The following is a 26,651-nucleotide window of genomic DNA, read 5'->3' as shown; positions in this document are numbered from 1 at the left end:
CACACACATGCACACACACTCCACACACACACACACACACACACACACACACACACACACACACACACACACACACACACACACAGAAAGACATATGTACCCAAACATGCACATACATTATTTGTTAGTGTCAATTTGGGCATGCATGTGTTTGTGTGAGAGTGTGCAAGCTGCACACGCTTGCATGCCCATGTGTATGGTAACTAAGAAAATTAGGAAGATTTATATGGAATACACAACTCTACATTTTGAAATGTTAAATTTTAAAATATTAGTTAAGTAGAACTAAAACCCAAAATGCTTATAGCACTCTGACGTTTTTAATAGAAAAGGAGTTGCCCCAGAATGCCTTAATTCCCATCGCTTTTCCTTTTTAGCAAACTTTGTGCAAAGACTTTTGGTTTATTTTTCTATGCTTTGCTTTCATAGGTCTGTCTTTTGACCCACCACCTTTGTCTTTCACAATGATCAGCTACACTAGTGTCCTTAGATAACACCGATAATCCCTGACACTAAACAGAAACAAGTTATGTCATACTTACTGTGTGACAAATCACAAGATGTAAAAGAGTATCCTGATATCATGCCAGGTGTTTTGGTAACTTGAGTAGGATTCCCAGTTTTACTGTTCCTCAGATAACATACAAATCTGTAAGGAAATACAAAGCAAAACGATTATTTCACACAATAGCTGCCAGAGTAAGAAGTTCAGCTTTAAATACATTTTATCTATCGATGTACTTTTACCTATCTTTCTATCTTTCTATCTATCTATCTATCTATCTATATATCTATTTATCTATCTATCTATCTATCTATCTATCTATCTATCTATCTATCTATCTATCTATCTATCTATCTATCTCTGGCTATCTGTCTCCCTGTCTACTTATCTATCTGTCTATCTATCTGTCTACCTATCTATTTATATTTGTGTCTGCTGGTTTATCTATCTGCCTAATCTATCATCTATGCACTTTTACATATCTATCTATCTGTCTATCTATCTATCTATCTATCTATCTATCTATCTATCTATCTATCTATCTGCCTGCTAATCTATCCATCTAATCCATATATATCCACTTTAACATATCTGTCTGTCTGTCTATCTATCTATCTATCTATCTATCTATCTATCTATCTATCTATCTATCTATCTCTACCTATCGGCTGGGCAGCACAGTGGTACAGTGGTTAGTGTTATTGCCTCACAGCAAGAGGTTCTTTGGTTCAATTCTCAGTTGGAGTGTCTTCTGTGTGGAGTCTACATGTACTCCATATGTTCATGAGTTTCCTCCTGGTGGTTCAGTTTCTTCCTACATTTCAAAGACATGCTTCTGGAGTGTTTCTCCCCAAGCATCCACTGAAAATGGGTTCTGTCCCAATCAGACTTTCCCAGTAAACAAATGTTAAATAAATATCTGTCCATCTATCTCTCTATCTGCCTGTTCACCTATCTATCTGCCAGTCTAATCTATTGGGCAGTGCAGTGGTGCAGCAGTTAACATTGTCTCCTCACAGCAAGAGGTTCTCCAGTTCGATTCTCAGCCGGGGTGCCTTCTGTGCAGAGTCTGCATGTCCTCCCTGCATTTGCATGGTTTTCCTCCAGGTACTCCGGTTTCTTCCCACATTTCAAAGACATGCATCTGGAGCATTTCTTCCCAGGCCTCTGCTGAAAATAGGCTCTATCCCTAGTCAGACTATCCCGGTCAAAAAATTTTAAATAAATAAAATAATCTAGCATCTATGTACTTTCACCTATTTGTCTGTCTGTCTATTTATTTATCTATCTAATTGCAGCAGCATGATAAACCATTTATGTTATATGCTTCATTATTTTAAACTACATCACCATGGCTTTAATACAATATGTAATCAAAGCATATGTAATCAATTTAAACTACTACATGTCTTCATTTAAAGCACATCACAAAATAGTTAAGACTTCTATACTCATCCTAAAATGAGATTTGATTCTTTGCAATCACACACTGTGCTGTTATAAATATTATGCCAGTGTTTCATTCTGATTCCTTAAGTAGAAAACTTTTGCTTGTTTCCATATTTTGGAAAATCTACACCATCCAAAGTAATCAAACTATGAAGAAAACTGATGAAACGGTAGAACAATGCACCTTCTTGGCAAGTTATATGAGATATTTTCAAGAGGAATGTGCTGAATGAAAGCTTTAACATTAAATGTGCTTTAAAATTGAAGGGCTTAAAGATTTAACTATTTTAATTGAAGTGTTAGTTCAATGCTTTTATGTATTTCATTTGTTGCTGGGCTCTACTTAAGAAGGTTGACAATGTATGCAATTTTATCCTAACGAACCGCATACGTCTCAACTGTTCAGATTTTCGCCTCATATCTTTGGTCTGTTCCTCATAAAATTGATGGTTTTCTGGATTTTTGTGGCAAATCAGTGAGGAATGAATTCATTTGTATGTACTTCAATGCATTTTAAAGCATATTCAGTTTAGTGCGATCTCTCTCATTTGATTTTAGAATTATCAAAGCATTAACCCTACCTGAGAGTGTATACCATCACTTTAAAGTGTACTGGTCACTTCTGAAGTAAGTGCAAGTAATAAACCTTTAGAGCTAGACAGAACTTTCTTACCATATACAATACCAAATTATGAATGTTTTGACAAGAGTATAGCATTTTTGCATTTTACTATAGTGATAAGGACAACCTCATGATTTGTTTCCTCAGACCTGAAAAATCACTGCCATGACAGCATGAAAGATTGAACCCACAATGCCTAACTACCTAAACTGATATATAGATGACATATTTTGATGCTAAATACATCAGTAGTAGTTTCTTCCTTCCTAGAAAGTGAAATTGTTAACTAACTCTTGCAAGTGGAATCTAACTCTCGCAAGTGGAATCTAACTCTCGCAAGTGGAATACTTCACATTGAAAATTAACACATTTGAGGATGCAGTAGTGAAGCCACCATGTAAGTAAGAACCGCTGCTCCTCTAAAGAGTTGTTTTTTGCTTTCCCATAATTCTTTGCAGTTGTATGTAAATCATCTTGCAATACCTACTAAGAGATAAGTTTTGGTTGCGTTTATTGAGAAAAATGAGTAAATAGTGAAACTACAAAATCAAATTTCACACACTATAATCTTTTTTTTTTTTTTTTGGAAAATGACCTGCAACTTTAACGTGAGGAATATAACGGAAAAGAACTAATTGTAACAAGAATCTGCTCATTACCTTAGGTAACGGAAAAGAACTAAGTGTAACAAGAATCTGCTCATTACCTTAGGTAACGGAAAAGAACTAATTGTAACAAGAATCTGCTCATTACCTTAGGTAACGGAAAAGAACTAATTGTAACAAGAATCTGCTCATTACCTTAGGTAACGGAAAAGAACTAATTGTAACAAGAATCTGCTCATTACCTTAGGTAACGGAAAAGAACTAATTGTAACAAGAATCTGCTCATTACCTTAGGTTCCAGTGTTGCCCATGTCCTCCTGAATGATATTTGAGCTGAGAAATAGTGTGGAAGGGCTATAACAGCCATGATATACACACACACACACACACACACACACACACACACACACACACACACACACACACACACACACACACACACACACACACACACACACACGCACACACACGCACACACACTCACAAAGAACTAATTGTAACAAGAATCTGCTCATTACACACACACACACACACACACACACACACACACACACACACAAAACACACACACACACACACACACACACACACACACAAACACACACATTGTAACAAGAATCTGCTCATTACCTTAGGTACACACACACACACACACACACACACACACACACACACACACACACACACACACACACACACTCATTACCTTAGGTACGCATGGACACACACATTGTAACACACACTGCTCATTACAGACACACACACACATACACACACACACACACACACACACAGACACACGCACACGCACACACACACACACACACACACACACACACACACGCACACACACGCACACACACACACTCACAAACACTGGTGCCTAAGATAACGAGCAAATCCTTTTCACAATGAGCTTCTTTTTCTATCATATTTCTCATGTCAAATTTGCAAGCGATTTTACAAAAGAAAAAAAAGATTATAGCGTGTGAAATTTGATTTTCTAGTTTCACTGTTTCCTCATTTTCTAGATAGAGAGAGAGAGAGAGATAAGTAGACAGATGGACAGATAGAAAAATAGGTAAAAGTACATAGGTAAAATGTCTATATCTTCTATATGTCTCTCAAATAAACCATGTTATGAATTTCTTTGTCTTTAAGAACCACTTAAAAGTGGTGTTGGTATATGTTTGAAAATATAATATAAATTAGGACAGAACAGACTTTTTACTGCTGCAAACATACTCTAGCAAGAAATATTCAATGCAAGACTGAGCCTGAATGGAAAAAAAAATTCCCAAAGATCTTTAAAGTTCAAGTATAACATAGAAAAAGGGTCCGGCTATGGTCTGTGACTTAAATATTTTTTTTTTTGGGGGGGGGTCACACTTATGTCTTATCTAAGTCTATGTCTCTGTGCTTGTAAATATGAGGATGAATATAAAATACCTGTACAGTTTAAGGCTAGCACCAATCTACCAATATTGATTTATTTTATTTATTATTAATTTGTACTTATCTATATACCATGAGGTGACTCTATAACATCCTACAATGATGAGATAAAAACAGCTGTTATACATTTGCATAGAATGCACACCTCTGTTTAACTTTAAAATAGGCCTTTTGTTAGCTGTAAAAAGTAGGTAAGGCTTGGCAAGTCTCAAAAGCAGCTCATAAGTCTTTCCAGCGGAGAGGCTGTAAATCTCAAAAGGTCTAACACATTTTAACTCTTTCTAGACTTAGAAGTTATGAGGAAATCAGTGGTCTTTTAGTCAGGTCTACTGTGCAACACTGAGATGAAATGAGACAAAACAAACCAGATGAAGTGTCAATAACATAAAAAGATACACATAAAAAAAAAACATTTTTGCATTGAACTTTGCAACCACATCCCTCTCATACACATTAGTTCCATAGTCACAAACCACAATTTTCTGTGGTATAAAGTTGGTCCACCTTGGAGAAAGAAGAACAAAGATGCTGTGCCTTCAGAAAATGACTGATTTTATTCTAAGGTGTGACACCTTATGAGTAAGAAATAATACTGGGAGAGTGGAGGAGGGGCAAGACCTTCACAAGAGAAGCCCTTCCTCTCTCAATTTATTTTTCTATTGCTATAGTTGTTCATAAATTGTCTAGCTGAAGTGCATACATTACCAGAATGTGTACACCTCAGGTATAATTCATGAGCTGATTTGAACAGATTAGTTTGATGCAGGTGCTCTTTGATATGATTGTAAGTAGCACCTCTCTACAAATATATGTACACATACACACACACACACACACACACACACACACACACACACACACACACACACACACACACACACACACACATATGTATACATATATATGTATGTATAGATATCTGTGTAACATGGATGGTGCAGTGGTGCAGCTGTAGCATTGTCACCTCACAGCAAGAGGTTTTCATGTTTGATTCTCAGCTGGGGTACCTTATGTGCAGAGTCTGCTTGTCCTCCCTGCATTTGTGTGGGTTTCCTCTGGATGTTCTCATCTTCTCCCACATCACGAAGATATGTGTCTGGAGTGTTTATCCCCAGGCCTTTGCTGAAAATTGGCTTTGTTCCAAGTCAGACTTTCCCAGTAAACAAATGTTAAATAAATACATTTGTTGACTGGGAAAATCTGACTAGGACAGAGCCTATTTTCAATGGAGGCCCAGGGAGAAATGCTCCAGATTGCACGTCTTTGGAATATAAGAGGACACCGGAACACTCAGAGGAAACCCATACGAATTCAGGGAGATATGCAGACTCTGCACAGAAGGCACCCCAGCCAAGAATTGAACCAGAGAATGGCTTGTTGTGAGGCAACAATGAGTGCATCTGTCTCTCTCTCTCTCTCTCTCTCTATATATATATATATATATATATATATATAGCATAAAAACACACAGGGAAAAGTGGTACTTCTTGAGCAACAAAGCTGCTGACTGAGACTCCCATAAAATCAGGAAATAAACAACAGTGGACTTTAGCCGATCTCAGCTAAGATTTGAAAGTAATCAAGCACTTCTTTATTGAAAAATAAACGCCATTAAGCATCCTAAAATCTAAAAATGTATGCATGCACAGATACATTCCTATCCTCATACACACTCACTTACCTTCTTCAGAAAAAATGGACATTCATGGTTATGGTTTTAGTGAAGCTTCATAATGAGCAAACAATAGCCATGTTTAAGCAATGCTTAGCACCACATAGCTCTCACAAATGTAAAAATATTGATTTTAATTTAAAAGACATTTTATGTTGCTTTCAACAAATGATATGTGTTCTAGGGACTCAAACCCAGGACCTAAGAAAGTGTTGACTGTCACTCTACTCATTTAGCTACTTGGATAGTATATAAAGTTGTATACCGTCACATACACTACTTAGTAATCATGGTGCACCTCGCAAATGGGCTTAAACAGGTGTTCACATATGCATAAACAATTAATTACATCCAGTTTCTATTTTTAGATATCTGGCAAGTGTCTACTGTGTATGTGTAAGAGCAGCTTTGCTTTGCTGCCATCTGCGCCACAGCATGCAGACATTAAAAAAGCAAACAAAAGAAAAAAACAAAAAAACAAAAGAAAACAGTTATAATTAATAACACCCAGTTTCTATTTATTGATGTGCAGCAGGTGTTGTCTATCTATAAGCACGGCTTGGTATTGCTGCTTAAACAGACATTAAAAAAAACTCTAAAAATTAAAACATTTATAAATTTAAAACACAAACTATTAATACACAGTACATTTCAACAGTAGCATGAACATTGCAGGGAGCCTCACTATGTACATAACATCTGACTAGCCTCTATACTTCTGCCAACACAGATTCAATATTCCTGTTACTATGCTTTCCCTCAGCAGCACACTACGATTGATATGCATGCACTGCCGAGGGGGATCCCTGGCCATGTACATGGGTACATTCCATGTAGGCTCTACAAGGACCCTACACAGATTTTATTAAATCCTGAGGAGAATGTACAAAGGTATAGATCTGAAATACAGAAAGCATGGGCTTTAGTAAATGCACTTCTACTATTACAGCACATAGATATTTACTGAATATTTCAGATGCAAATTAAAAATACCAACATCTATCACAGCAAATAGAGATTAAAAAGGTAAATGTACAGGATTATTAATTAACATTTTAGCAAATCTAGCTGAAGATTTATAGAAAGAAGTTAACACAGTATATGGTAATTATGCTTCAAGAAGCATATATTATAAGTGCAAAAAAGAAAGCGTTTATAGACTATCATCAAATTAGTATGGATCTTGTTACATAAACATTTAATACCAATTATAAAACATGTTAAAGACTTGCACAGTTATAATTAAATCATAAAGTTAAGAGACTTCAAAAGATTTTCAGATAATTAACAGACCATGAATGCTGAAGTAAATCCAAGTGGTCAAAATTAAAATTACACCAGATAAAAATAAATTATTTTTATAGCTATTATATTAGTTCCAGTAATCATTCTATTATCCTTTGCAGACTATACTGCCTAATTTATAAAGTAATTACAGAAGCAAATCCCAGTTCAGTCGTTTTAGAGACAATTGTTCCAGAATAAATTCTACAACAATACAGTTAGTAGACAATACCTTGCAAAGGTCTGAAAATGTAAGGTTAGATCTGTGTCTTCATTTTATATTTCATATTTTTTATTTATTTTTTTATTTATTTACATTTGTTAAAGAGGTAGTGTCTGACTGGCTTGAAAAAAAAAATGTTTTCAGTGGAGACTCGGAGAAAAGCTCCACAACAAAAAGAACATTATTAAGATACAATCAGTAAACTTAGTTTAAGTAGTACATTGCTAACAATATGTAAACGAGCTTAACAAAAATATTATAGCAACATATAACAACAGAATACAATATAAACATGCATGTTTCAGGCATACAGGAATACTATTTTTTTACACTATATGAGTTACATAAGTCATGTAGTTTACAAGGTGAGTCACCTTGAAGTAACTACAGAAATAGATCTCTGCTCAGGTATCTTAGAAGGAGTTGGAAGATCAGATTTCATTTAAATGTAGTTTATTAGACATAAATACAGTATTCTGTTTGCATAGGCCTAGAAATGCAGCCATATTAAAGCAGGCCTATTTCTTCATTTTATATATGCATTTTCAGCAAAAGGAATGTTTCAGTGAAGGATACAAATTAACTCAGAGAAATAACCCTCAGATAAGAGTGAAATGTGATAATAGAATGTGCTGTACACTGAGTACAAACAGATCTTGTTTAGATGGTACAAGGCTTGGGAACCAAGGTTAAAGAGGTGTGTAGAATTTGTAGGAAATTTACAGGGTTTTAGTATTATTAGGAGATACTTCAGATCCATAAGTCCGTAAGTTATTTCAGATGGATATGCAGAAAGTCATTGCAGTGCAGTCCACAGAAGTTCAGTATAGACAGTTGAGACTGAGCGCAGAAGTCAGGTCAAATATCCAGCATTCCAGAAACTACAGAAAGCAGGGCAGTTAGTATTAGCTCTGCCACTTGGAAGGAAAGGAACAATTCTGAGTACAGAAGCTAGGGACAGTATAATGAATGCAGAAGCTACGGACATTATAATTCAGTATATTTGAGTTTATCACCACTGTTACTGGACACAGTAAGATTTGATTCAGATACTGTTGACATCTTCCTCCACTGTATGTGGCTACTGGATATTAAACCACCTTTATCAGATCATGTGTACAGACTTTTACTCTGGAAGGTACAAGAACAGTTGGCACATAAAGGTGTCTCTGGCACCTGTTCAGCACAGATCTTTGGGGGCTGGGAGGGTAACCTAATGATTAAGGTGTTTGTCTTACAAACACAAGGTGCAGGGTTTGAGTCTCACAAGGGATAATTGGCTATGGTTAAAATGGCTCGCAAGGGCAGTTAGCTTAGTACTAATCTATGAACCTATAAACCTATGGGTAATTAAAAGATAAATACATTCATTCCAGTTCTTCCAGCTTCCTTCTATTTTAGGAATTTCCAGTATCATACAGTTCTTTCAATTCTTACTGTATATCTGGAGGCAGACAGCTCAAACAAATTGGTAACCAGTACCCCTGCTAACACCACATGTACACATAACATAGCCAACATAAAACATTCCGATGCTGAGATGCTCCAAAAGTCTATTTAAAGACCTTCTAGGCCCAGCACTACATATGTGTATACTGCAGACAAGCCTAAACAACTCACAAACACCTCTTTTTGATCACAAATAGTTTCTTTCACCACCAGTGCAGACAAGAGTCATCAGTGTGGTTTGGCCAAGCTCTCAGCCTACAAGAGCAGTCCATCTGTCATGGCAATGTGCTTAATATGGATGATGCCAAACTGTGGCATCTCCGGTGCATCAGTCACAAGGCTCAGCAAACACAGGATAATGATCAACTATCTCTTAGATGCCAGAATATGTCACATCACCATGGTACTCATGTCCTTTTACCCTCAGCATGAATATGACATGGTCATTGTACATATGATTGTGAATGACTTACAATGCACTCTGTTTGGAGAGGGATATGGTGGAGCTCTCAGAGTAGTTAGGCCAGCAGGGATCTAGTCTTGAATAGCATCCCACCATCATCACAAATGATGACACAGTATAAACTAATGATGACTGACTTTAATAACTGGCTTAGTTACTGATGTGATTTGGGGGGGGTATATGTGTCAACCTGGAGGGAAATGAAAGACAACCATGCTTGCTTTGCTAGGGATGGCCTGCACCTGTATCTCTAGGATTCAACATATAAGCTAAAGCATTCTCTGCTCAACAATTTCATTTTTAGGCAATGTCTGAATTTTCATGCTACTAAACATGCAAATACAAACTCTACCTTGTAAAGCTGTTTATTACTAAAAGCCTAAATACAAAAATACATATTAAAGCAGGCCTATTTCTTGTTCCCCATTGGCCCTTTTTTTCAATTATAAAGGAATTCCCAATACTATTCTAGCATGTCCAAAGGTCAGTTGTCAATCTCCTCTCCGGTCCAGCTGGTGAATCTGGGAATCTTGAGGCAATGTTACAACTGCCTCATGTACACAGACAACCCTCTCCTCCTCCCAACAAATTCCAACACATGTGAGAGATGCAACCATATAGCCAAACTGGAGGCTAAGCTCTCTCAACTCAGTACTGGCGTAACCAGTCAGGAGGTGAAGGAAACCACACTCACTACAATTCCAGTCTCACATAGACCTACCACGACAGCAAACCAAACACATAAACACACAAAAACATACTCAGAGGCTCTAAATAAAAATCTGCCTAAGCAGCAGAGACCTCCAAAGCAGACACCCAAGCAACCGCTACCCCAAAACAAAACACGTGCAACACATAGCTCACAAAGCCAGTGTGCTGAACAGTCACAGCCCTTAAGGCTAAACAACACACCTGATACACTTGTAATAGGTGACTCTATCGTCAGGCACACTGACGTCCCGCTCACCAGGCTGAACAAGGAGAAGGTCATGGTGAGCTGCCTGTCGGGGGCTAGGATCCGCCACATAACACAATCACTCAGGTCACTCCAAGGGAAGTACAAATATGACTCAGTCATTGTCCATGCTGGTGTGAATGACCTGAGACATATCTCCCTGGACTACATGAAAAGAGACATAGAGGAGCTCTCTGAGCATGTAGCCCAGGCCGGTATGACCCTGAATTGAGTAGCATCTTACCCTCACCAAGAATGATGCCACAATATGAAGACAAGATGATTAATCTCAACAATTGGCTTAAGTATTGGTGTCATTCAAAGGGGATCCAATGCCTATCAGGCTGGGATGACATGCTCGACAAGCCACGATGCTTCGCTAGGGACGGCTTGCACCTATCACCCCTGGGCTTTTGGATATTGGCAAAGGTTCTTGCTACCTCCATAGTGCCTTTTTTAGACAAGGCTCAAAAGACAAACACACCTCTATAGGTATCACAAGAGATAAGAAACTAAGAGTAATGCTACTCAACGCCAGAAATCTAAACCTCAAGATGCATGCACACAAAACTCTCCTTAGCATGGAGAACATCGATATCTGTGCAGTAACAGAAACCTGGTTCAAGGCTCCCAAGAGCACTCCAGCACTACCAGGTTATACCTCATAACATGCTTTTCGGCCCCAAAACTTGGACCGAACCAGAGAAGGAGGGGGAGTATCAATATTCATCAAAGATACCCACACCTCCAGGTTGGTGGCACAGCACAAAGCATCAGAGACTATCCATGTGCAACTAACAGTGGGTAAAACTGCCTTCCAGTTTATAGCCTGCTACAGACCACCCTCCCAAACCCAGGAACCCCACTTGGCCTTCCTGAAAAGACTGGAAAATATGAAGGTCTCTCCAAACACCATTATATTGGGCGACTTCAACTACCCAAACATAGACTGGGAGCATTACTCTAGCTCCAACACCCTAGCTCAAAGGTTCCTAGAATTTATAAACTCAAATGCTATGGAACAACTTGTTACCACTCCCACAAGAGGGGAAAACATACTGGACCTGATCATCACCAATATGGGGACTTTATGCTCCAGACCAGAAGTGTATCCCTCACTGGTAAGATCAGACCATAAACTAATCTCACTGGATATTCACATCCTGACCCCACCCCCTGCCCAGAAAACCACAGTGAAAAACTTCTCTAAAGCAAATTTCACACTCCTCAAAACTGAGGTGGAATCCTTCAAAGACCCTGGGCCTGTGGAAAATATGGCCCAGACCGCAGAATCCTTTATAAATGCATTCTATGAACACCTTCAGGAATGCATGGATTATGCAGTCCCAAATAAAACCAAGACCCAATCCTCCAAAGGCAGACGTCCTGTCTGGTGGACCCCAGCCATAAACAAACTATACAATAGAAGGAGGAAGCTACTACATGATAGAGCAAAATCCCAAAAAGGGAAGGCATCTCTGATCAGTGTTAGCAAAAAACTATGGGCACTCATAAAATCGTCTAAGGCCAGCTTTGAGAGAAAAATTGCACAGGACACTAAGGATAATCACAAGGCTTTCTTTAGTTATGTTAGGAATCTGGGTGGGAATTCCCAGATATGCTCAGAATTAGTCCAAAATGACAAAAAATACACCAAACTCACAGACATTGCCAACATCCTAGCTGACAGGTTCAGCGCAAACTTCTGTCCACCCTCCCCACCAAAAGGGCAAATATCTATCCCAGCAGAGTGCTGCCCCCCTGACATCTCAGATGCTCAGGTAAGAGCCGCCCTCTCCAAAGCAAAAAACACAGCATCAATGGGACCAGACGGTGTCCCGGGCTGCGTCCTACATGATCTCCAAGAAGAGCTAAACCCAAACATAAAACTACTGTTCAGTCTCAGCCTTACCACAGGATATGTACCCAAAGAGTGGCGTACAGCAACAGTGGTCCCTCTCCACAAAGGTGGTGCCTCAACAGATCCTGGAAACTATCGCCCCATAAGCCTGACTAGCTTGGTCTGCAAAGCTATGGAAAGGATCATCATGGACCTCATAAATAAAGATATTGGGGACCTACAGACACTGGATCCTACCCAGTTCGGCTTTGTTAAGGGCAGATCCTGCCTCTTAAACCTGGTAAATTTCTTTGAAATAGTCACCAAGGCTATTGACGAGGGGAAGGTGGTCCACACAGCCTACCTGGACCTCGCAAAAGCCTTTGATACAATACTCCACTCGGGCATTATAGATAAGCTCACCAGCTTAAATATAAACCCCTATGTCACTAGATGGGTTGCAAACTGGCTCAAGGACAGAACCCAGATGGTTAGAATTGCTGGAGCCATGTCAGACTCCAAACCAGTTACAAGTGGCGTCCCACAAGGCTCAGTCCTGGGACCTCTCTTGTTCGGTATATATTTCTCGGCGGTACAGGCCAACATGGAAGGACTGTGGCTGACCAAGTTCGCAGATGACTGCAAACTGGGCACCATAATCGACTCTCTAGCCAACACAAGCATCCTCCAAAAGGGCCTCATAGAAACAGACAACTGGTGCCAGAGCCATGGCCTCCAGCTAAATGCCAAAAAGTGTATAGTCATCCTCTTTGGCAAAAACAAAGTGCCCACAAATTACCACATAGATGGTAATCCATTAAGTACGGAAGAAGTAATTAGGGACCTGGGGACCCAAGTTGATAGCAATCTCTCATTTGACAACCACGTGGCCAAAGTGGTTAGAAAAACATTTTATATAGCCCACCTAATCATGAAGGGATTCACATCTAGATCAGGGGAGGTCATCGTGCCTCTTTACTCATCCCTCATCAGGCCCATAATTGAGTACAATGCCCCTTTTGGGATGTACCTTACCAGACACCTGCAGCAACTGGAAAGACCCCAAAAGTACCTCATCAAGTGGATCAAAGGGCTCAAACAGATGCCATATGCTGCCCAGTTAAAGAAACTCCAGCTCTATTCAGTGGCATACCACCTGCTCAGAGGCGATCTGTGCCTGACGTATAAAGCCATGTCCAACCCAGAATTAATGGACATGCTGCACCTCAGAAAATCCAAATCCCATCGAGCTACGCTCGAGACTTGAACCTCAGCACTGAAATAAATAGGACATGCTGGAGGGACAGATTCATAACCCAGAGGCTCCCTTCACTCTGGAATAAAATCCCAGTCCGAGTCCCTCATTGACTCTCTTCAAGAGGAATCTTGATGAGTGGATGGGGGATCATAGGTTTACCCCGGGTATCACTTCTGTGTCACTGTTAGACAGAGGCACAGTATACCAACTTCGAAAAAGGGCATAGCAAAATTAATTTAAAATGGGTGGCGAAAACCAAACACACTCTGGCTAGGCTTATAAATGCCCTAGGGCAGATAGCCTAGTATGAACCTATGAACCTAAAAATGTGCTCCCTCTAGGCCTTCCTAACTGTGCAGAATGTAAATATTTATGTTATCACTGAAACTTGGTTCCAGTGCAGGGACAGTACTCCCATCTTACCTGACATTTTTGCCTGCCACTCGTTTTGAGTGTAGGTGGTAGTAACTTTGATGGTGACATGTCCATATTAATTTGAAACACTATTGCCTCTAGACTACCTGACAAACACAATGACCTTGAACTCTTTTGCATCCTAGTATCTGTAAACAAGACCCCATATCACATTGTATCCAAATACAAAGCCTGTTCCGTGGTACCCACAAATCATGAAGTATATCTAGGTAAACTCTCACCATTAACCCACATATCACCTTTCTAATGGGCGTAAAGTACACACCTACTCCCCTGCAAAAATATGCCCAGTACTTTCTTGATTTAGTTAATGAAATCTCTCTCTCAAGCAAATAGCACAAACACAATCAGTTTTGTCCTGACTGATATGGCCTGTGCCTGCTCTGCAGCCACTGTCGGAACCTCAATGGTCAGATCACTGTGTTGTTTTATTCACCACACGGTTCCAGCACTGGTCAATGACCAACCCAGCCATTTTTAGAGACTTCCTCAAATCTAGCTTCTTTGGACTGACTTGATGATGACTTTAGATGGTTCAGCAGTCCTCAGATCCTTGACAGTCCTCCTTCTAGTACCACCACAACTGTGCAAAGTTTAGACTTCCATCTCGACTCTTGTAAAAACGCTCATGTTTCTTTTCACCATAGAATGTTAAGTTTGGAACAATTAACACTGTAAAACTCATCTATAAAAATACAATAAAAAACTCATAACTTAAATAAAGACAATAAAAACAATCTATATGCTATAATCAACTTTAAAAGGATTAACAAAGAATTTTGGAGCAAGATGAAGTACTATAGAGATAATTATGAACCAAAACCATTATGCCAACAAAAAAATTAATAAATCAAAGCATTCTTTATTAATGTGAAGAGCCTCAGAAATAATCCCCCACATTGCACCAGGCTTATTTCTAATGATATCACCCATTCAAACTAGGAGGATGTAACTATAGTCCTTGCAAATAAATTCAGCTCCATATTCTCCCATGTTTTAACTCCAGACTTCCCAATGGAAAGCACCCAGTCAAAGCTTCCAGTAACTACCTTTGAACATGTGCTAAAAGCACTCAACTGGACCAAAATCACCCACTCTCACTCTCTCATTACACACACGCATATATATATATATATATATATATATATATATATATATATATATACACACATACACACACACATGCACACACACACATATATTTATATATACAGAAACATACATATACATATATATTCATATACACACAACACACACATGCTAGGATGTTTCCTGTTCAATGCAAAACATTTTCTATCAGACTTCCTTCTTAAATTAGTCAATCGCAGACTCTTCACAGGATTTGTACCAGAAGCCTCTTAGCCTCACCAGCATCACTTACAATGCCATGGGACATTGGAAACCTACAATACCCACATGCTAACCATTTTATCTTTATAAGAGGTAGATCATGTCTAACGAAACATGGGCATAGGAAATCTGATATGGTACATTACTCATGTAAAGGAGAAAGCCAAACTAATCAATACAAAAAAGCAGCACCAAAGATAATTTGAAGAGAAATACAGACAAAGGCATCCAGATATGGAAAATTTCACAATCCAAAAAAAAAATAGGATTAGTAATTGAGAATTTAAAGAAACAGAAACTGAAGTCATGGATTACCTGTGATTTGAAGGATTTAGTGTAGAAAGTCACAGCACGATGGAACAATGAGTCCTCAAATTAAGTAGAAACAGGTGGAACAGGAAGCATCTAATCACTTATCACACAAAGATACTCTGGATTCTTCAGCAGGAAACCAGTACAAAAGTTCAGTTTGAGGTGCATGCAAGGAAAGGAGCAGGAAACAGTGGCAATTGTGATGCAGTCAATGTTGTGGAGTGACGGACCAATGAGTTTCCATATAAAGGAGCAGCAGATGGAGTAGAACGCAGCTGAAGACAATCTGTCACAGGAAGATGTTCTGGAACTTTCTGTAGAATGGCTGCAGGAAATGGACAGCAAATAATGTGCCCTCAGTTTAGAAGAAAATGATCTAAGAGAAAAGTTGCTTGATTTAATAGAGATTGATAGACATACTAAAATCGATGAAAGAAATACATTACAGAAAGTGAATAAGATCCAAAATGTTAGAAGTCTGATAAAACAAATGAACACAGTAATCAGGACTGTTCAGGACTGTTCATGAAATTCATGCGATATAACAGAAGCAAATAAAACTATAAAGCAATTAAGACAAAAAGTGTCACTATTACAAGAGTATAGAAGAGGGAACAGATAAACAGAAATACTTAAAAAGATAGACAACGTTATTAGAATAGACCAGGATCTATTGTACACTCCTGCAAATAATAAACTAAAGATATCAGCACAGGCATTAAAACATAGAAAATATACAGATAAATATAAAGGAAAAGTACAAAATAAGCAATTCATTAATGACCCAAAAATGCTTTATTAAGAATTGGGAAACAAGGCAAAAGGAACAGAAACACCTCCAAAAAAAAAAAAAAAGAAATAGACTCATTTGGAGAAATAATTACGAAGACTCTACGGAACATAATAAAGATGAATGGATAAAAAAATTAAAAGAAAGAGTAAGGATTTCAAATGCAGAGGATATAAAGGGGGGTGAAGTAACAGCCAGAGAAATTGAAGCAAAACTGAGAAAAACTCCCAAATGGAAAACTGCAGACCCAGATGCAGCACCTAACATTCAGCTAAAAGTATTAACATCTTTACACAAAGATCTAGCCCTGAGTAGGAATTACATAAATGCACATCCAGAAGATAAACCAATGTAGTTAACAACAGGACAAAAGATAATCCTCCCTAAGAGTGAATCTACAAGCCATCCTGAAAACTATATTCCAATAACTTGTCTTTCAACAATGTACAAATTGTATGCAGGAATAGATGCAGACAGAGTTTCTAGTCATTTAAAAGAAAACTCAATTATGGCAATAAAGGAAAAAGGGTAACAAAAGAAAGTCAGATAGGACAAAGGATAAAGCCATGACAGAATTGTAAAAAGGGAAGAATCTATGTTTGGCATGGATAGATTACAAAAAATAATATTACAACATCCTACATTCGTGGATAAAGGAGTGCTTACAGATGTATAAGATGCACCCTCTACTGATAAATTACATTACGGTGACCATGAAACATTCGGCAAATCACTTTGTAGTTGTGCGATGAGAAAGGGCAAATTATCATCCCAGGGATAAACATTCAAAGAGGGATATTCCAGGGTGACTCTGTCACCACTGCTCTTTTGTCCTGCCCTTAACCCACTAAGCTGTTTACTTTACAAATTAGGCCATAGTTACAATTTGGCTCCAAGAAAACAAATCATCTATGGTTTATGGATAACATAACAATAGTCCATCATATGAGGGATTGAAAGCACAATGACAAGTGATTAAAATTTTCTCAGATGATATAAGAATATTATTTGGTCTTGATGACTGTGCAAAAGCTATGTTTAAAGAAGGAAAGTTGCAGCACGAGGAAAATAGCAGTCTGGGACAGGAATGTAATATAAAGAAACCTGACCAGGAGGGAATATTTAAATATTGGGGAATTGATGAAAGATCAACAATAAAACATGAATAAATGCAAACAAAAGTTAGTAAGGAATATTTTAGAAGACTAAAACAAATATTGAAAACAGCCCTGACACGTAGGAACAAAGTCTAAGCATTAAGTCAATTTTCTGTTCCTGTCCTAACTTACCGTTTTGGGGTGACTGATTGGCCCCAAAAAGGTATTGGATCAGTTGGACAGGAAAACAAGAAAAATGATTCACACTTATCAAATGATATATAAAATCAGTGTATAGCAAGATTAGATATTTTTGTTCCGAAAGAGCATCCCTGAAATTGATCACATGTACAGATCTGTGGTCATGGGACTGTATACATACCTGTTGACCTCATCAGGCCCAAATCTAGTGAAAGTTGTACAACATGAGGATTAGTAGTGTAAGAGGACTTCCATGCTTAGTTTAGCAGAAGCATATCCATGTCAGGCTGGAATGGAAATTAAACCAGAAGTAGATAAAAATCAGACAGCAGCTGAATGTGCAGCCAAAAGGCTTATCAGGAGAAGGATCATGTGAGAAGGAAAACATGTAGAAAAATCATAAATATAGTGGCAAGTGTAGAGATATCCTGGAACACCCTCATGCTTATCAGGATTTGATGCAGGAATGGTTAAGGACAGGTGAGTTGAAACCAAAAGTTGAACGGTTAATAATGAGGTCCAGGACAGTGGACTACGTACACATTGGTTTACAAAGTCTACTGAACAAATGGAAGAAACAAACAAATGTAGGTTCTGTAAAACAGAAGTGGAAACAGTCACAGACCTTGTTGCTGGATGTGATACACTTGTGATAGACGGCCTGTATACCAAAGGTATAATGATGTGGCAAGACTGCTGCACTAGGGATTGTGCAAACACTACAATATAGAAGAAGGTAAGAAACACTGGAAACATGAGCCACAAAACATGATACAGAATGATGAAGTGCACATCACATGGGATAATATAGAAGAAGGAAAGAAACACTGGAAACATGAGCCACAAAACATGATACAGAATGATGAAGTGCACATCATATGGGATAATATAGAAGTAGGTAAGAAACATTGGAAACATGAGCCGCAAAACATGAAACAGAATGATGAAGTGCACATCACATGGGATAATATAGAAGTAGGTAAGAAACACTGGAAACATGAGCCGCAAATGAAGTGCACATCACATGGGATAATATAGAAGTAGGTAAGAAACACTGGAAACATGAGCCACAAAACATGATACAGAATAATGAAGTGCACATCACATGGGATAATATAGAAGTAGGTAAGAAACACTGGAAACCTGAGCCACAAAACACGATACAGAATGATGAAGTGCACATCACATGGGATAACATAGAAGTAGGTAAGAAACACTGGAAACATGAGCCACAAAACATGATACAGAATGATGAAGTGCACATCACATGGGATAATATAGTAGTAGGTAAGAAACACTGGAAACATGAGCCACAAAACATGTTACAGAATGATGAAGTGCACATCACATGGGATAATATAGACGTAGGTAAGAAGCACTGGAAACATGAGCCACAAAACATGATACAGAATGATGAAGTGCACATCATATGGGATAATATAGAAGTAGGTAAGAAACACTGGAAATATGAGCCACAAAACATGATACAGAATGATGAAGTGCCATCACATGGGATAATATAGAAGTAGGTAAGAAACACTGGAATCATAAGTCGCAAAACATGATACAGAATGATGAAGTGCACATGACATGGGATAATATAGACGTAGGTAAGAAACACTGTAAACATGAGCCACAATACATGATACAGAATGATGAAGTGCACATGACATGGGATAATATAGAAGTAGGTAAGAAATACTGGAAACATGAGCCATAAAACATGATACAGAATGATGAAGTGCACATGACATGGGATAATATAGAAGTAGGTAAGAAACACTGGAAACATGAGCCACAAAACATGATACAGAATGATGAAGTGCACATGACATGGGATAATATAGAAGTAGGTAAGAAACACTGGAAACATGAGCCACAAAACATGATACAGAATGATGAAGTGCACATGACATGGGATAATATAGAAGTAGGTAAGAAACACTGGAAACATGAGCCACAAAACATGATACAGAATGATGAAGTGCACATGACATGGGATAATATAGAAGTAGGTAAGAAACACTGGAAACATGAGCCACAAAACATGATACAGAATGATGAAGTGCACATCACATGGGATAATATAGAAGTAGGTAAGAAACACTGGAAACATGAGCCACAAAACATGATACAGAATGATGAAGTGCACATCACATGGGATAATATAGAAGTAGGTAAGAAACACTGGAAACATGAGCCACAAAACATGATACAGAATGATGAAGTGCACATCACATGGGATAATATAGAAGTAGGTAAGAAACACTGGAAACATGAGCCACAAAACATGATACAGAATGATGAAGTGCACATCACATGGGATAATATAGAAGTAGGTAAGAAACACTGGAAACATGAGCCACAAAACATGATACAGAATGATGAAGTGCACATGACATGGGATAATATAGAAGTAGGTAAGAAACACTGGAAACATGAGCCACAAAACATGATACAGAATGATGAAGTGCACATCACATGGGATAATATAGAAGTAGGTAAGAAACACTGGAAACATGAGCCACAAAACATGATACAGAATGATGAAGTGCACATCACATGGGATAATATAGAAGTAGGTAAGAAACACTGGAAACATGAGCCACAAAACATGATACAGAATGATGAAGTGCACATCACATGGGATAATATAGAAGTAGGTAAGAAACACTGGAAACATGAGCCACAAAACATGATACAGAATGATGAAGTGCACATCACATGGGATAATATAGAAGTAGGTAAGAAACACTGGAAACATGAGCCACAAAACATGATACAGAATGATGAAGTGCACATCACATGGGATAATATAGAAGTAGGTAAGAAACACTGGAAACATGAGCCACAAAACATGATACAGAATGATGAAGTGCACATCACATGGGATAATACAGAAGTAGGTAAGAAACACTGGAAACATGAGCCACAAAACATGATACAGAATGATGAAGTGCACATCACATGGGATGATATAGAAGTAGGTAAGAAACACTGGAAACATGAGCCACAAAACATGATACAGAATGATGAAGTGCACATCACATGGGATAATATAGAAGTAGGTAAGAAACACTGGAAACATGAGCCACAAAACATGATACAGAATGATGAAGTGCACATCACATGGGATAATATAGAAGTAGGTAAGAAACACTGGAAACATGAGCCACAAAACATGATACAGAATGATGAAGTGCACATCACATGGGATAATATAGAAGTAGGTAAGAAACACTGGAAACATGAGCCACAAAACATGATACAGAATGATGAAGTGCACATGACATGGGATAATATAGAAGTAGGTAAGAAACACTGGAAACATGAGCCACAAAACATGATACAGAATGATGAAGTGCACATGACATGGGATAATATAGAAGTAGGTAAGAAACACTGGAAACATGAGCCACAAAACATGATACAGAATGATGAAGTGCACATGACATGGGATAATATAGAAGTAGGTAAGAAACACTGGAAACATGAGCCACAAAACATGATACAGAATGATGAAGTGCACATCACATGGGATAATATAGAAGTAGGTAAGAAACACTGGAAACATGAGCCACAAAACATGATACAGAATGATGAAGTGCACATCACATGGGATAATACAGAAGTAGGTAAGAAACACTGGAAACATGAGCCACAAAACATGATACAGAATGATGAAGTGCACATCACATGGGATGATATAGAAGTAGGTAAGAAACACTGGAAACATGAGCCACAAAACATGATACAGAATGATGAAGTGCACATCACATGGGATAATATAGAAGTAGGTAAGAAACACTGGAAACATGAGCCACAAAACATGATACAGAATGATGAAGTGCACATCACATGGGATAATATAGAAGTAGGTAAGAAACACTGGAAACATGAGCCACAAAACATGATACAGAATGATGAAGTGCACATCACATGGGATAATGTAGAAGTAGGTAAGAAACACTGGAAACATGTGCCACAAAACATGATACAGAATGATGCAGTGCACATCACATGGGATAATATAGCAGTAGGTAAGAAACACTGGAAACATGAACCACAAAACATGATACAGAATGATGAAGTGCACATCACACGGGATAATATAGAAGTCAGTAAGAAACACTGGAAACATGAGCCACAAAACATGATACAGAATGATGAAGTGCACATCACATGGGATAATATAGAAGTAGGTAAGAAACACTGGAAACATGAGCCACAAAGCATGATACAGAATGATGAAGTGCACATCACATGGGATTACCCATTACCAACTGTTCAAAAATATATGCAAAAAAGATACAGTCATTCATGAAAAGAATACAAAAATAGCATTGATCATTGAAATTGCTACATCCAGTGATTGCTCTTTCTTATGTACAGAGAGACCTAAACTCATAAAATACCAGGATCTGCAGATAGAAATGAGCATAACATGGAAGAAGGATACACAGACTGTTCCAATAGTAGCAGTAACAATGGGCCACATAAAAATGAATTTATAGTCATATTTAGATATGATACCAATACATGTAACTCTGGTGCTGTGGTAGCATTGTCACCTCACAGGAAGACGTTGTCCTGTTTGATTCTCAGCTAAAGTGTCTTCTGTGTAGAGACATGCGTGAATGGGCGTACCTTCGTTGAAGGTTGTGCGTCAGGCCTGGCAATTCGGTATGTAAAAAATCTACTGCCAATCATTAGCGGACCGGAGTTCCACTGTGGCGACCCCTAACTGGGAAAAGCCAAAAGATACAACAACAACATGTAACTCTATATGATTACAGAGGGAGTCAATTCTGAGCACACTGCATGTGATGTGAAGAGCACTTTTGGCTAACATAAATGATTGAAACAATACTAATTTCATGAACTTTAATCATACTCTGACTTAGGAATGGGGTCTATTCCTGTCATGGTATTAGAAACCCAAAAAGACTTGCAGAAATTAAAGTAGAGCTGCAGCAATTCCACACCAGGCCAGGACTTTGAAATGTTTTGCAGATTTACATTGGTATTAATTGCAGATGTAAAATTCCCAAGTGTCGGGCACTGCAGACTTGACTCCCATGTTGGCTCCATCAGTCTTTATTAACATATATGGTTTGAAAAGCAACTGCAGCCCAGTGTTAGAAAATCAGGCACAGTGTAACTGCTTAGTGACCAAATGGAAAAACATCTTCGGAATCCCATGGAGCATTTCCACCCATTTGCTGAAAGCAAAATACTTATTTGCCTTCATTAAAGTGAAAATAATCTTCTCAAGGTGACTGTTTTAGCTTATATCGCTTTTGTTAAAACAAAACTCTGTGAATTTTGCTTCAACACAGGGTACATGTATGGATTTAAATACCCACATTAATGAAGTTTTTTTCAACTTGCAAAACATCTGCTCTGAAGTTGCTGCTGGTAGTTTTGATCCATATGCCAAATTTTGATATGATTACCATGCTTGACAGCTGGCAGTTAGCACCGTCTAGCCACACTGTGCAACTGTCTTTTTCACAAGTAAACCAAACATTAATGGACGCAGATAAGTACGCTTCTTGTGGAATGTCTCAACTTCCACGGCTTCTAGGTTAGAGAAAATAGTCGAAGTCCACTGGCTGTAACAAGACTCAAATAAATTAAGACAAAATTGCCCCTAACTTTACAGTAAGTATAATCAAATGATAATGGATATAATTAAAGATACATTTTCAGAGACAAAACATACTTGAGGTTGTAGCAGATATGTAAAACTGTATGAAATAGGCTGCATATTACAGTGCTTTATTTTTATTTTCTGCATTAAAGCATTGTAATTGCTCATTTTAAAAATAGAAACACACAGTTTTTTCTGAGTACCTTTCAGATGCTGTACCCCAGGTCCTTGGGAAAAAGGTGAAGAATTGACACATGGGATGGTGAGAGCAGATCAGCTGGCAATATTTAGCATCAGGTGCATAAACAGATGCGACAACAGTTCCCCCAAAATCAGCTTCAGATAACTGTTGTTCACAATCTGTAGATAAATATAAAACAATGACTATTCTTCATGCTTTCCTATAAAAATTCAGTCAAATATGAACAGATCTAAGACGAACTAAATCACAGGCTGTGGAAGACCTTCAGAAGTAAGTCTATGTATAATTAATGAGCTGTGAAGTCACACACTATTTTAAGAGGCAGTCAACAAGTCTGATAGCACTGAATTTGAATAACGTTTTCTAGAAACATTCAGCAATGAGGATTCAAAGTGATATAACAGGATTAAAAAGGTGTGATCAAGACCACCTGCAATTGGCAAACATTCTTTGTGATGAATTTCACCAACAGGACAGTTTGTCGTATGTTTGTGTGACATCCGTGTGCAGAAATGATTGCAATAGAGAAGAGTAAGAAAGTAAATGTTAACATTTCAGAACTTTCTTCTTTGGTTACGTGTTATCGTGGAGTTGGTTTCTATCTATCTATGGTTAAGGTGTGTGTGGGCTTGCCCCAACACTGGGGGTGCAAGAGGCTTCCCCACTGTAAAATAAATTGCATATGTTCTGGTCTTGTTTGCATTCTGTTCTTGTGCTGGTGTGTATCTTTTTGGGTATGTTGTGTATTAGTGAGTTTGGCTGTCAGTGTATGATTTTTCAGTGGTGATGTTGATGTATGTGTATCTGAATGCTTCAGGTTTCATCATATAATCAACATTATGACAGGCATATGAATGCACAGATCTACTTTGTTTGATAGAAAGCACATTTCACTGAAACTCATTTCACTGAAGCCTCATTTCAATGAAATTAATTCCCTTAGCACAATTCACTGAAAGCTCATTTCACTGAAAACACATTTGACTGAAACTCATTTAGTTTAAACAGGTATATGCCCTGTTCCCCATTGTAGTGCAATCCTGGAGTTAGTATATATAGTTAAGGTGGGTGTATATATTATTTTCTGTAAAGAGTTATTCATTTCACTTGTAAGAATCCATGTCTATGGTTTACAACATTTAAAATAGGTGGGGGGCTATGCTCCCGACACTCCCCAATAGCCCCAGGATCACACTATAGTGGGGAACAGGGGATATATCTGTTTAGTCTAAATGAGTTTCAGTCAAATGCGTTTTCAGTGAAGTGAGCTTTCAGTGAATTGTGCTCAAGCAATTCATTTTCAGTAAAATGAGGCTTAGACAAAATGAGTTTCATTGAAATGTGTTTTCTATCAAAGTTGACCTGAATGCGCATGTGCACACACACACACACACACACACACACACACACACACACACACACACACACACACACACACACACACGCACATACACACACACACACACAGACACACACACAGACACGCATTGTCATGCACCTTCTCTTCCAACTGCACAGTCATATAACCTCTCTCACTCTGATGCTAGATTTAGTGCACGCACCCAGGCACGCACACACACACACACACACACACACACACACACACACACACACACACACACACACACACAAACACATTTCTGACAACAATCACTTATTTTCTTTTCTAGTCTACATAGTAATTCAGAACAGAAAACTGCACCCTCAAAACACAGTGCTCAAAACTTAACTGAAGTTGGGAAAGTGTTTGTATAGCTTTGCTTATTTACAGAAAAAATACAAGGTAGGGGTATGAGAAGTACCCCAGGGGTTTAGAACATTAAATGCTAATCAGCGTTTTGTGCACTGAACCTTGCCATCATCCTTTTCTAATGTTGTCCATGTTTATTAAGAAATGTCAGAAATGATTTTCTATATCTATTTTTGCTCCTTAGCAATTGTTTTGGCTTAAATTTCCTTTGTTAGCAAAAGACTCAGTGAATCTAGTTTAAATCCCCACTAACTGCATGCACTTGTATTATAATATGTTTTTATTCTCACAATATTTTATTATATTATTTCATTTTAATGATAGTCATATGTTTGTATACTTACCTACAGCCATTATATTATCGGTATTGTACCCCTACTTTGCAATGAGTCACAGTACTATGCTATCTGAATTTTTGGTCAGTCTTAATACTGTGTAGTCATGTTTTGTTGCATTTTCATTAGTCTCTTAAGACATTTGAAAAAAAAATATTATTTTATTTATTTTACATTTGTTTACTGGGAAAGTCCAACTTGGAACAAAGCCAATTTTCAGTGGAGGCCCGGGGAGAAAAGCTCCAGACACGTGTTTGAAATGTGGGAGGAAACTGGAGCACCTGGAGGAAACCCAAATGAATGCAGAGAGGACATGCAGACTCCGCACAGAAGGCACTCCAGCTGAAAATCAAACTGGAGCACCTCTTGCTGTGAGGTGACAATGCTACCATTACCGCTGCAGCATTGCGTTGTCCAATAATACTTTGTATCCCTGTTTGTTTTCTTTCTTCTGCTTAACAAAGGCAGAATATTTATATCATAACATTAGAGGAATGAATTCTGATATCTGATTCTTAAAGAAAATAGTCATATGTACGTTTGGATTGTAATGATTGCCAGCTTAAGCTGTCTTTTCTTTGTGATATTTACATGATTGCAGTGTTTATAAAACATTAACATTGAGCAGCATTTTGTAGGCTTTTGAAGCTTTTCTTCAATTTAGGGTATTGAACCCATATGAAGGTTAGGCCCCTTTTTCTGTGGGATGTTTATAAGTGGCCAGTTTGGATCATACTTAGGCTCGG

The 26,651-nt window shown here is 38.1% G+C and overlaps 1 protein-coding gene across 1 annotated transcript in view; it reads right to left on the bottom strand.

Moving 5' to 3' along the window:
* Positions 1 to 486: 486 nt before the first annotated feature.
* LOC122795049 (coagulation factor XI-like) overlaps positions 487 to 26,651 on the bottom strand; it is a 405,449-nt gene continuing 379,284 nt past the window's right edge. Inside the window, exons 7-8 of the mRNA XM_044063626.1 lie at positions 23,822 to 23,978; positions 487 to 649 (exon numbers count right to left, since the gene is read on the bottom strand). Coding sequence (XP_043919561.1) covers positions 487 to 649; positions 23,822 to 23,978 — 320 coding nt within the window. The remainder of the gene's footprint in view (positions 650 to 23,821; positions 23,979 to 26,651) is intronic.

Source organism: Protopterus annectens, chromosome 2.part1 (assembly GCF_019279795.1).
Source record: "Protopterus annectens isolate FY-2018-M chromosome 2.part1, PAN1.0, whole genome shotgun sequence".
In the NCBI taxonomy this organism is placed as follows: Eukaryota; Metazoa; Chordata; order Ceratodontiformes; family Protopteridae; genus Protopterus; species Protopterus annectens.
The sequence above is the reverse complement of the archived record's forward strand: the minus strand, read 5'-3'. Positions and strand labels throughout refer to the sequence as shown.